The 13,949-nt window shown below is 42.2% G+C and overlaps 1 protein-coding gene across 1 annotated transcript; it reads right to left on the reverse strand.

Annotated features, from left to right (window-relative positions):
* Positions 1-11,942: 11,942 nt before the first annotated feature.
* On the reverse strand, positions 11,943-12,880 carry FSHB (follicle stimulating hormone subunit beta). Its single transcript, XM_061613134.1, has 2 exons — positions 12,722-12,880; positions 11,943-12,179 (listed from the first exon to the last, which is right to left on the reverse strand). The coding sequence occupies exons 1-2, from the start codon at positions 12,878-12,880 to the stop codon at positions 11,943-11,945; spliced, it is 396 nt and encodes a 131-aa protein (XP_061469118.1).
* Positions 12,881-13,949: the final 1,069 nt, after the last annotated feature.

Raw genomic sequence — 13,949 nt, forward strand, 5'->3', positions numbered from 1 at the left:
GATTTCTTGACTATTGTCTCCATTTTGGTTAATGACTGTGCCAAGGTATTAATAATCCTTGACAAGTTCAATGTCCTCATTGTCAACTGTAAAGTTACATAAATCTTCTGTTGTCATTACTTTAGTCTTTTTGATGTTCAGCTGTAGTCCTGCTTTTGTGCTTTTCTCTTTAACTTTCATCAGCATTCATTTCAAATCATTACTGGTTTCTGCTAGTAGTATGGAATCGTCTGCATATCTTAAATTATTGATATTTCTCCCTCCAGTTTTTACACCCCCTTCATCTTGGTCCAATCCTGCTTTCCATATGATATGTTCTGCATATAGATTAAATAAATAGGGTGATAAAATACACCCCTGTTTCACATCCTTTCCAATGGGGAACCAATTTGTTTCTCCATATTCTGTTTACAGTAGCCTCTTGTGCAGAGTATAGGTTGCACATCAGGACAATCAGATGCTGTGGCACCCCCATTTCTTTTAAAGCATTCCATAGTTTTTCATGATCTACACAGCCAAAGGCTTTGCTGTAATCTATAAATCACAGGGTGATTTTCTTCTGAAACGCCTTGCTCCGTTCCATTATCCAACATATGTTTGTGATATGATCTCTGATGCCTCTTCCCTTTCTAAATCCAGCTTGGATGTCCGGCATTTCTCGCTCCATATATGGCAAGAGCCTTTGTTGTAGAATCTTGAGCATTACTTTACTTGCATGGGATATTATGGCAATAGTTCGATAATTACTGCATTCCCTGGGATCCCCTTTCTTTGGAATTGGGATGTATATGGAACGTTTCCAGTCTGTGGGCCATTGTTTAGTTTTCCATATTTCTTGACAGATTTTTGTCCAAATTTGGACAGATTCAGTCTCAGTAGCTTGTAGCAACTCTATTGGTAGGCCATCTATTCCTGGTGATTTGTTTCTTCCAAATATTTGAAGAGCAGCTTTCACCTCGCATTCTAAAATTTCTGGTTCTTCATCATACAGTTCCTCCGTGAATGAATCTGTCATCCTGGCATCTCTTTTATAGAGTTCTTCAGTGTATTGCTTCCATCTTCCTTTTATTTCATCTCGGTCAGTTAAATAGCAGGACTAATATTATGATGGGAAGTCCACTGGATTACAGTTATTCCATTGAACTTGATCCATTCCAGTCTGGGTTCAGGCCTGGTTATGGGACTGAATCTGCCTTGGTTGCCCTGATGGATGCCCTTTATTGGGAGAAGGACAGAGGGAGTGTGACCCTGTTTATTCTTACTTGATCTCTCAGCAGCTTTTGATACCATTCACCATGGAATCCTTCTGAGCCAATTTGGTGAGATGAGTATTGGAAGCACTGTTGTACAGCAGTTCTGATCCTATCTCCAGGGTCATTTTCAGAGAATAGCATTGGGTGATTGTCTTTTGTCCCCCTGGCAATTGTGCTGTGGGGTGCCACAGGGTACCATCTTGTTCCAATGCTATTAACATATATATGAAGCCCTTGGGAGCTGTCATCAGGAGATTTGGGGCAAGGTGTCAGCGGTACGCTGATGATACCCAGCTCCATTTCTCTGTAACATTTGAATCAGGAGAGGTCATGCAAGCCCTGGACCAGTGCATGGACTTGGTTGTGGGCTGGATGAGGGCCAATAAACTGAGTCTGAACCCTAGATAGATGGAGGCATTGGAAGTTGATGGTTCCCGTGTTTGGACAATTGGTCAATTGCCTGCTTTGGATGGGGTTGTACTCCTTCTGAAAGAGCAGGTTCGGAGTCTGGGGGTGCTCCTGGATCCATCATTGTCGCTAGAGGCCCAGGTGACTTCAATGGCTAGAAGTGCCTTTTACCAGTTTTGGCTGGTAAAACAGCTGTGGCTGTTTCTGGACCAGATTAGCTTGATCATTGTTGTCCATGCACTGGTAAGCTCCAGGCTGGATTAGTGTAATGCGCTCTATGTGAGGCTGCCCTTGAGGTTCGTCCGGCAACTGCAGCTGGTGCAAAATGCGGCGGGGCTACTGGTCATTGGGGGAAGGTATCGCCAGCATGTTACCCTGCTGCTAAAGAACTGCACTGGCTGCTTATCAGCTATCAGGCTAAGTTCAAGATTTTAGTTTTGATGTACAAACCCTATGCAGCTTGGGACCAGGATACCTGAAAGATCGTCTTACCCCTTATATACCCAGTCAGTCACTATGCTCTACAGGTGAGGGCCTCCTGCAGATACCATCTTATCAGGAGGTCCATTCTGTTCCACATAGGAAGTGGACCTTTAGTGTTGTAGCACTGACACTTTGGAGTTCCCTTCCCTGAAATATTAGACAGGCACCATCTCTGTTATCTTTTTGGCACCTACTAAAGACCTTCCTCTTTCAACAAGCCTTTTAAGTAGAGACCTTATCCCTGTCTGTTGGAATTGGTTTTTGAGATGTTTCTAAAGCTTTTTTTGTTTTTAATATGCTTTTAAAGATGTTTTGTTTTAATATGTTTTTAAAAGTCTTTTGTTTTTAAGATGTTTTAGACTGCTTTTAGTGTTTTTGTTTGCTCGCCTGGGCTCCTTCTGTGAGGAAGGGGAGGATAACAATTTAATAAAAAAAAAGTTAAGTAATACCTGATAACTATTTTGAAGGATGTTTCTGGAAGTTTTGATCAGAGGGTAGTCCTTTTGACAAAATAGAATTCTAGGGCATTTGAAAGGATAAAGCAGCTGAGTCAGACCTTCTTAACTGTTTGTTTAATGAGCACCTTAACAGTCTCTGGATTCATTAGACACCACGGCATGCAAATCCAAAAGAACATCACAATAGGATGAGAATAGAAAGAGTTTTCAAAGGTGAGGAGGAACATCTTTAAAACAAAAATGCTGGGATTTGTGTCATCCATGGACACGTGAGATTTATGTTTATGCAGCTATCAAGGCTGAGGTGTTCCCACTCTCTCTCTTTCACTACAGAGCAAGAATGTGGCAAGAAAAGTGGTGAAATGGAGAATGTGGGAAATGATTTCTATCAGGGATTCAGTGGTGGCACCTGACAAATTAGGATTTTTCACACATCTTCTGGGGTGTTCTAATCAAACGTGCTGTGTTCCGAGGATAAAATCCAAAGAAAAGAATTGCTTGTGTGGAAATTAATTGCATATACACAGATGGAGCTTTACTCCCTGTTTTTATTTCATCAGTCACCGTAGCTGAAGAGACACATTTTAAAAATAGGAGCCTTCCTGATATTGAGCCAGAGCACTTTGTTCATCTCCAGTGATGACTACTCTACTCTGTCTAGCAGCAGCTCTCCGGCATCCTAGACAGAGATCTCTCTCTACTTCATATGCTGCCTCATCCTTTTATTTTATTGTAATGTGAGAATAAGAAATGAAGGTTGTTTAGGGTGCATTTTCTATACTCAAGAAGCTTAGGGTTAAGCCAACAATTTAACAAGGCATATTATGATGGTTACATCAGGTTCTTATCCAGGTGTCTGGAGAGCATTAATCATAATTGGCAGAGCCAGTTATAAGATCAAGGCCAGGTTGCCAGGACAATAAATGGAAAAGAAGAAGATATAACACCCACATATTCACAGACAGAACTGGATAATCCTAATGACAGCCAAGCTATTGGAGAGAACATGTGTGTCCTCTGATAGTTAGCACTCTGCACACCCACCAGCTACTGGGTATACAGTCAGACAAATATCAAGATATTAGGAAGACAGCAGAAGGGCATTGTTGGCAGATGATGGCATATATCACATTGCAGGATGAGCCCCTGATGATATCATTGATATTATTAGATCTTGTGACAGACTTGCACTCAGGGCCTAAGAACTCCAGATATGTTGTCAGGGATTACATCTCCTCCTCCTCCTTACCAATAAAGCAAATGATACTGCCACTTAGTATCACTTGTTTCTGGGAAGGAGGAGAGGCTCCGTGGGCCTCTTACAACTTCAGCAGAGCTCTCTGCTGCCTGCTACCTTGACTCCCTTCCCCAAGATGAGGTCTCCCCCCAATGAAGATGGGGACAAGTGTTACTTAGAAGCTTGGTTCAGTCAGAACTTCAGTAGTATAGTGGCAAATTCAGAAGTGCAGGGTCCCTTCATGTTAGCCACAGCCATGCCCCCCTTTTTTTGCTACTGGGCTGAGAATTAGATCCTTCTTCCATAATGATGATAATAAGCATGAAAGGGGAGAGTGTTAGCCGATGAGAAGAGTCTTCTCAATGGCTAACACCTCCTTTCACTCTGGTTGGCTCCAATCAGCAGGAAAGGACAAGGAAGCAGGTTAGAAGACTCTTCTCAGTGGCTAACACACTCCCTTTTCATGCTGATTTTCTCATAAGATGCTGAAGACATTGGGACCCTGCTCCCAAAAAAGTAAAGGGTCTAAGAACCCCCGAGACTCTGAAAGACTACACCCCTGTATGAACCTGAGACTCTGTGTGTGAATTTAGGTTTTGCCCTGAGCCAAAAGTGCAAGCGTCATCACGAGAAAGCAAGTGTAGCATAAACCAACCCTGATGCTACTAAGAAATGAAAACTGGCAAGCCATGAACATGAGCAGGTCTGCATAAACCTCGTTAAACCCCAGAACCCAGTGGCCTATCTAATGCAAGTAATGCCTTCAGTTCAGCCACTGATTACCCTCCCCCCAGCAAGCATATTCTGCCTTAATTTATTTATTGAATTTACAGTATATCCTGCCCTTTCTCCCAAAGGACAGGACAGCATACATAAAAACCAAACAAATTCAACAAGGAGAAACCCCCCCCAGTTTGCATTTGCTGAGAAATCCAAGCTCAGCCTTCACCAGGAGCACAGCATCACTCCTGAAACATGATCTGATTGGCTTAAACACTTTTGTGATTCTGCCACAATTCTTTGGCAAGAAACTTAATTGCAGTACCTGTGCCCTTTGTTATTTAATGTCGTATATGTCCATCCTGGACACTAATGAGATCACCTTGCCAATTTAGGTTAGCATCCATAGATATCCCCTCCCATATAATTATTAATTAATTAATATGCCACTTACATGCCAAAATGGCTTCTAGACAGCTTTAGCAATCCCAGTTCATTCAGCTTTTGGGATGTGCCCAGAGGTATGCTCCGTGCTTCTCCTTGAAGATGATCTGTCCCCATTAATTGTGGCAGGAGCCTACCTCTTTTTTTTGTCACCTTAGTTAGTATTCCCTCTTTTCCTCTCTCCCACACATACACCCGTTCTCTCGCCCCTGATCTGTTTTTGTTGTCATGGCCAGTACAAGTCAGAGTATTTTGTAAAGGGCAGCAGCTTTCTAACAAGGAATGTTTGCCATTTTTAACTATATGGTTCTTAGGAGCCCAAAGGAACATTTAAAGTTTGGCCCTGGGGTTGATTTGCTGGCCATCCCTGTCAGGCCTTCAGCAAGAGACAAATTATCTTAAGCTCTCATATAACAGAACCCTGCTGGCTCTTCTGAACTCAGTCATGGTCATCAGCCATTTGGTTGTAGTGAAGATCCCGGAAACCTCAGTGTAACTTCTCTTTTGCTTCTGTCTTCCTCAGGACAGGTAACTATGGTCTGTCATTCTTTTCACTTCTCTCTACTTTTCTTACTTCACAGGCCTTGCTCATCTACTGTTCTCATGAGAACTGCCCCCGCCCCTAGTTTATTTAGTCTCCATTCAGTTCTGCTGGGTTTAATGCTCATCCTAGAGTTCCATATATGACATATTTCCACCAGTCTCTATATCTGAATTTGGAACTGCTTATTATTTATTAAATTTATTAGTTGCCCATCTGGCTGGCTGTCCAGCCACTGTGGGTGACGTACAAAATAAAAGCATACAAATACATTAAAACATTGAAAATCTCAAAAACAATAATAAAACCTAACCCACCCCAAAAGCCTGCCTGAAGAGCCAGGTCTTCAAGGCCCAGCGGAAGCTCATCATAGAGGGGGCATGGTGGAGATCATTTGGGAGGGAATTCCACAAAGTGGGGGCCACAATTGAAAAAGCCCTCTACCTAGTACTCACCAGTCTAGCTGTTTTAACTGATGGGCTAGAGAGAAGGCCTTTTGAGGCTGATCTTGTTGAGCAGCGTCCCTGATGATGTTGGAGGCATTCCTTCAGATAGACTGGGCCGAAAACACATAGGGTTTTAAAGGTCAGAACCAACACCTTGAATTGGGCCCGGAAAACAACCGGTAACCAGTGCAACTCCTTCAGCACTGGAGTGATGTGATCTCGCCGGTGGCTGCCTTTAATCAGGCAAGCCGCCGCATTCTGTACCAGTTGCAGCTTCCGGACCGTTTTCAAGGGTAACCCCACATAGAGCACATTACAGTAGTCTAGGCGAGAGGAGACCAGGGCATGTACCACAGATGGGAGCAGATGTTTGGGAAGGTAGGGGCGCAGCCTCCGTATCAGATGGAGTTGATACAGTGCCGCCCTGCTCACAGCCGAGACCTGAGCCTCCATGGACAGCTGGGAGTCAAGAATGACCCCCAGGCTGCAGACCTGGTCTTTCAGGGGCAATTGTACCCCATTAAGCACCAGGTCAACATCCCCCAACCCTCCTTTGTCTCCCACAAACAGTGCCTCGGTTTTGTCAGGGTTCAGCTTCAGCTTATTCCTTCCCATCCAGCCACTCACCGACTCCAGGCACTTGGGTAGGGTTTCTACAGCCAACCTCAGTGAAGATTTGAATGAGAGATAGAGCTGCATGTCATCCACATACTGGTGACACTGCAGCCCAAATCTTCTGATGATAGCCCCCAGCGGCTTTATATAGATGTTGAACAGCATTGGGGAGAGGATGGAGCCCTGTGGCACCCCACAAGTAAGAGGCCAAGGATCCGAAACCTCATACCCCAATGCTACTCTCTGGTACCTACCAGAGAGGAAGGAACGGAACCACTGCAGTACAGTGCCCCCTATGCCTAGCCTCTTCAGGTGGTCCAGAAGGATACCGTGGTCAACGATATCAAAAGTCACTGAGAGATCCAGGAGGACAAGGAAGGTGCAGTCGACCCTATCCAATGCCCTCCTCATATCATCCACCAAGGTGACTAAGGCCATTTCAGTCCCATGTCCAGGCCTGAAGCCTGATTGAAATGGATCCAGATAATCCGATTCCTCCAAATGCACTTGCAACTGCTTCGCCACCACCCACTCAACTGCTTAAGTATATAATCCACACAACACCGGGTGAGTAACCTGTGTAATTTTATTTATTTATATTTCCATTTATAGACTGCTTACTGTCTGAAAGATCTCAAAGCAGTTTACAATGGAATACACAAGGTACAATAAAAAATAATTTACAAAGCAAAATACATGAGCAATATCCATATACATAAACACAGTATAAAAGCCAGAGTAGGTTGGATGTTGCTGTTGTAATTGTGTGGGTATGGCCTCCCCCTGTTTGGTATTTTGTTCCCTTCCTTTCTCTAAAAAAGATTCTTTTCCTCCCTCACTGGGTCTGAACCCAAGGAAGGCTGTGGGTACTCTCTGCAGGTCTCTAGTCAGTGGAGGCATGTGAGTGCTGTGTGGCCTCTTCTTCCTTCCATTTGTGTGTTGACACAAAAAATAGTCCAGCTCTAAAAGTCCTCTCACAACTTGTCTCTGTTTCGGGTTGGTCTCCCCATCCAGATTAGCAGTTTCTATCTGGCACAGGCCATCAGGGTCACTTGAAGAAAGCCTCAAGATATCAGCAGGAATTATTTCATTACAATGTAGCTGAATCAAATCTCCAGCTTTCATTTCTTTCCAGTATCTGGTGGTGTACAGTATTTCCTTTCAGTCCTGCAGTAGACCCAACACTCCATGTGGAGTGTATCAGTTAACTCTTTTCCATAGTGTATCAGTTCCATATTGTATCACTATGTATCACTTAGTTGTTTTCCAGACTAGTGCTTCATGCCACAAAACCATTTTTTACTTTATGTTAGTTATTTTGTGTAAATAAATATTCTAACTGTATTGAATTGTGTGATCATTGCTAATTCCCCTAGGCAAGATAGATAATATTGCCATTATTTATTTATTTATTTATTTATTACATTTATATACCACCCCATAGCCAAAGCTCTCTGGGCAGTTTGCAAAATTTAAAAACACTGAACATTAAAAACAAATATACAATTTAAAAAACCATACTAGTTAAATTGTACAGACATAGGCAAGATACTACTGGTGTTTGCTAGGGTAATCTTATCCATTGCAATAATGTTTGTGGCACACACTTGTTGCCAATAAAGACCACCAAATTAATATATGGTAATAGAGGTAGCAAGTCATGGATAAAATTAGAGTGCAAACACAATCCAGGGAGGAGGTCTATTTATAGCAAACAAGGCCTGCATTACAAGAATTCAAGCAGCAGTGCATACATAATCATGCACCCCTGCTTCAAATGCAGCCTGCTCCCCAAAAACCTTTATTGCAGTATGATGGATGCTCAGTCCATGGATCCTCTGACAGCTCTATGTCTGAGGAATGCTGAGATGAATGGGAGTAGCTCTGCTTATGTGGTAAAGAGAATGAACCCTGTACATGCACTCTTCTCTCTACACTTGCTTCAGATTCTCCTGGCACTGAAAAGAGGTAGTGGAGTTGAGTCCTGGAAGCCCCCAGTTCAAATTCCTACAGCACCACCATTGTAGTCGGGCTGTAAGCAAAGCAGCCCAGGTTTGAATTGCCTGGCTTGATTGAAAGCAACTAGCTGACAAATGTGTGTGTTTAAAGCAACTGGGAACAAGTCTCCCTTTGCTCAGTGGCATTATCTCCTGAGTAAACACATATAGGATTCATTAGCACTTAATCCTACACAAAAAGGCTACTCCATGGGGCAAATGGCTGGTCAATTGCACCGGTAGTATTTCTTCTTCCCTCTCTGGTGCATTTGCAACTTAACATAACAACACAGGAAGCTGCCTTATACTTAGTCAGACCATGGCTCCACCTAGCTCAGTATCGTCTACACTGACTGGCAGCAGTGGCTCTCCTGGATTTCAAACAGTGGTGTCTCCCAGCCCTGCCTGAAGATGCTGGGGACTGAATCTGGAACCTCTTGCATGCAAAGCAGATGCTCTGCCACTGAGCTACAGCCCTCCCCCTAAGCCTTTCCCAAGGGTCTTGGAGGGTCTTTTCGCTGTCCTTTGCTTGCAAAAGTGCAGGCAGAGCTGTTAAGTGGGCAGGTACTCCACATCTGGACTCCACTGGGGATCTGACAAGAGCTGTGGTGTGGGCAGGAATAGCACTTCACTCTCCTTGCCTGCTGCACTTGATGCTGACTCTCCAATTCTTACCATAGCTCAAAGTGGCAAATCCACAACTCCTTTGTGCCCGTTAATGTTGTGTGCCTTTGCATCACTTCTGATACCTATGGACTGCACAGGAGAAGCTGTTTTGTCCTCTTTCCCCTTTTGTTCTTTCCTCTATGTTTTCTATGGAAAGGCCAACCGATCTGCCAGAACTCAATTTATATAAGAGCAGACTAGGACACACTGTTTAAAAGTGCAAGCAGGGTGAAATGAAGTGGGTAAGTGCTGAGTGGATGAGCCCTTTCTTTAAAGACGATAAAGGAAATAGGTTGTTTGGGGGTAAAGTATGAAAAAAAACCTGTGTTACAAATACATGAACAGATGACTTGCTACTAATTTACAAGTTCATGAAAAAAATCAAGTAGTATAAGTGCAAGAAAATAAAACATTTTTATTATTTCAAAGAAACATGCATTTACAGAAACAGTTTAGAATGCACACGAAACTGTGTCCTTTTGCCATAATGAATGGGTCTTGAAACTCACAGTCCTTGCTTGTGCAGAGTGTCTCTGACAGATCAAGGGAAGCTAACAGGGCTCCAGAATTCACATTAGGCCTGCCTCTTCACATTAGAAAAGCTGAGCTTCTTCTATCAGGACAATCATAATCAGACTGAAAATGCACCTCTCTGTCCCATTTCCCCCGTTTCTATTTTTAGTTTATTGGAGGAATGAATGTACTAAAATAATATTTTTAATACAATAGGTTACCAGAGCGATTTAACAGAGATACCCACAATAACAGAATAAACTCTGTCTAAATAAATACATGCATGCTCTGCACTATTTCACACTATTCCAGACTTGCCATGTTGTGAACAACATACAGAAACCAGGCAGGGGGTGTTGACAGGTACTTAAAAGACTCAGGACACAGTTCAAGGCACATGGTTGCATAAAAGTTGCATATGCTAATTTACAGTAATAGATGCAAATTTAGGCTAATTGAGGCCAAGTTTCAGAGTGGAAAACAACTCTAGCTCTTGCTGTCAGAGCTTGCTCTCAGCTATGGGATTCCAACAGGATTTTGCCCCTGGACAAATTAAGATGGTAGGTGGCTGGGGTCTCACCAGCACTATGGTATGCAATGTATTCAGCAAATTAAAACTTTTTTGAAATGTAAAAGGGGGGGAAGAGTTAGGAGATCTGGGTCTGGCACCAACAATTTAGGGCCACCTTCTAACAACAACCCTGAAGCCATGGATCTGTCTTCTAGTTAAAGCTAGGAGCATAATTAATTATATAAAATGCTGTACAATTCAAACATTAGGGGGCTGTCTAATGGGACTTCCTTAGTCTGCAAACCTGCACACAGTTATGCACAATGGATTCCAGCTGAAATCAAAGTGATGTGCCAACATGGATCTGCAGGCTGGATTGCAAATCTCTAAATAGAGTGCAATCATATGCTTACCTAGAAATGAGATTAATGGGGATTACTTCTGAGTAGGGATGAGGAAAAAAAGGCTGGGTACCAGGAGGAAGTCAGGTAGGGCACAGGCCCAAGGGCCCCTGGGGCTCCAAAGGGTGGAGCTCCCGCCCTGGGATAGTGTTGGGTCATGGGTCATGGTTTGTGATGCATATCAACCCCTTACCCAGGCCACAAATCATACCTCATGACCTGATGCTGGGGCAGATTAAATAAGCTCCGCCGCCCAGTCTCCCCACATTGCCATGTGAAGGCATGCCCATGCAGTGTGATAGGATGTTGATGTGACAACATGGGAAATGACACAACCAAGCCTTTTTAAGCCCACGCTGGCTGCATGGGGGGAGGGTTGGTGCCCAAGGGCCCCCTCATGCCTGGCACTGGCACTGGGGAAGAAATTAAATTCAGTTTGCATTTAAAGCTGATTCTATAAAATAAATGCTTTCAAAAAGAAGAAGAAGAAGAGAACTGAAACACTGCCATCCCTTGAAATTTGCACTTATTCAAATTTGTGATGTAGTTGTCCAATCAAAGTTTACAAAAATGCATATATTAGGGGAAATGTGCATAAAAATGAATATATTCATGAAAACAACATACAAAAATTCATTTTATCAGGAGAAATTGCTTGCAAAAATGTGTACATTAGTCAAAACTGCATACAAATACGTGTCAATTAGGAGAAACTCACACTAAAATGCTGAAGAATTTTCTTGAGGACTTAAAAAAACACACCATACAAACTGTTGCAGAAATGTGGAGAACTTCAAGACTGGGAAAAGGAGAAACTGAAAGAACCCCAACTGACAGATCCTTCCATCCCCACTTCTGAGTAGACATACATAGTATTGCAGTGTTATATAATTATAATAGACAAGAAACCATGTAATGTTGAACAAGCATGTTGCTTATAGTAGAGAAACGCGTGAAACTTATTAAATAGATGCCAAAGAGAAGACGGTACTAGAAGGAGTGGGGGATTAATTGGGAACAGAGCTTGGGGAAAGCGAGATTTGAAAGACACCATACTGTTGAACAAGAGAAAACATTTTTGCTTCAGATGCCGCAATGAAGCCACTTAAGATGAATGCCGTAGGTAAGAATCCTCGCACACAGAATTGTTTTAAAGTTGGCAGTAATATCTCCACCCATTGCTCCGTTCCCTTACACTCAATACAGTTTTTGCAACAGAAGAAATAACAAGGAACAACTCTATAAATTCTCACTCCCTGATCTGATTTTGATCATATGAACAATAACTTGGCTCCAAGCCTCTCCTGGTGCAGTCAGCGATGTCTGTGTTGCAGGTCGCACAGTGGCATCCTGTTGCCACTGGATAGGAATAAAATGATTCTGCTTGACCGGCACAGCCTGGGATCTTTACAGTCTCATACACAACTGTCTTGAACGTACAGACGGTCTGGACATATTTCACTGGTCGGTTCTTATCAACTAGATCCTAATCATGACAGAAAAAGAGAGACTGAATTTTAAATTCATATGCCAACAATGGCCTTATAGCAGTGTTCAACTATAGCTTTCTATTATTTTAAAGAACCTGATCAAAACCCAAACTATGGTGATTGATTATGTCCTCCCCTGACTTCAGTGATCTTTGGACAGCTTGTTAAACTAAAATCAATTCCTATTTTAAGACCTATCAAATCTGAAACATTTATTATAGGACTCCTTGTATTCATTGCATCACTGCACTATAGCAAAATAGGCAAGTGCATAAACTGGAACTGTATAAACTGAAACAAGATTTTAGTATGTACAATTTCTTTTTGAGGAAACAATAATTTGCTTATTGTTTCGAACATAAACTACCTCCAGACAGAGTCCATATTGCTTTGGGGTTCAATCCTGTATGGTACTGAGAGTATCGAAGCCAACAATCTGCTGAATGCAGCCTTGAGTGCAGCCTGATGCAGAAGACATCCTTAAATGTACATGTTACTGTCATGTAAATGAAGGACACAAATCCTGGTGGGTCCTCACCTTTGTGAAGCAGTAGCCAGAGCACCAAGTTGCATTGATGCTGATGCAAAAGCCACACTCTTCCTTTTCCACTGCTAGTGTGACATTGGACAGCTGGCAGTGATTGCAACAAACTGTTTCCCAGAAAAGCATCAGGACATAGAAATTAACTGTCTTCATCCTGTAGTGCAAAGCAGGGAATTCAGAGGCACTGGAGTTCAACATATCTTTAGAAACAGACAAAATTACCGTTCTTCGTACCCTGATACAAAGATAGCATTTGAAAATAAAGGGTAGAGATACTTATACATACATTCATACAGTAAAGTCAGCAAAACAGTGCTCTAAGGTTGCTGTCAGAAGAGAAGAGATTTATTCAGTGTGAGGGAGTGTTAATCCAGTTACACTTGACAGAAAATAATGAAATAATAATAATTTAAAAAAATCCACTGAATAGGAAGATATCCCCATTGATCTTACAAATAAGTTCTGGGATTCTTTTTTTTTTTTAGTTCTTGCTACTTTTTTAATATCTAAAGTTTTACAGAGACCTTGCCATTTCCAAAACAGTCCTGCTTAAGATTCTGATGAAAAGTTACCTGTATTAGACCTGCCTTGCTGGAATTAGTTGTCAAGAGAGGAAAGCCTTACGTTGTCCTTTTATACAAAATCAGATGTAATCTACACCTGGAGGATTTGCAGGGTATTAAGACAGCTCGCATTAGTTTAAATCCTGATGAAAAAGAACTAATATTTTGCCAGACACTGAGATGAAACCTTGTAAAAAGAAGGCCATAGATTTTATTGTTGTCTTCAAAATTGCCTGTTTTAAAAAATGCCATTAGAAGGAACTGGCTTGGGACTTGCTTACATATTGTAATGTGTGTTATCAGCAATATTATTGTTCAGTTAGAGACCTCCTTAAGGAAACTGTTAGGCAAGGACTGAATGAGGCCATAATGGACTGGGAGTTTTATTGAATACAGGTGTATCACTCTCCCATCTGCTGGGAATTTCTTTCTAGTTTCCATGGATTGCCCAGTAGCCATGGTTGCATGGTTCAACATGATTTGCATGCAGATGATCCCAACTTCAATTCCTGATACCCACAATTAAAAACAGATCTCATGTAAACATTACTGAGCTAGATGGACCAATAGTCTGACTCAGTATTTTGATATTGCTCAACAAGAAATTCCCACGCACACTTAAGCTTCAAAATATGGCTGGGATCTTAAAATTCATCAGG

Source organism: Rhineura floridana, chromosome 2 (assembly GCF_030035675.1).
Source record: "Rhineura floridana isolate rRhiFlo1 chromosome 2, rRhiFlo1.hap2, whole genome shotgun sequence".
Classification (NCBI taxonomy): Eukaryota; Metazoa; Chordata; class Lepidosauria; order Squamata; family Rhineuridae; genus Rhineura; species Rhineura floridana.

Bases quoted from the DNA above. Each gene is read 5' to 3' on its own strand.
- FSHB (XM_061613134.1), bottom strand. From the start codon at position 12,880: ATGAAGACAGTTAATTTCTATGTCCTGATGCTTTTCTGGGAAACAGTT. The intron at 12,180-12,721 runs GTGAGGACCCAC...TGTCATGATTAG, and splicing joins CTGGCTACTGCTTCACAAAG to GATCTAGTTGATAAGAACCG.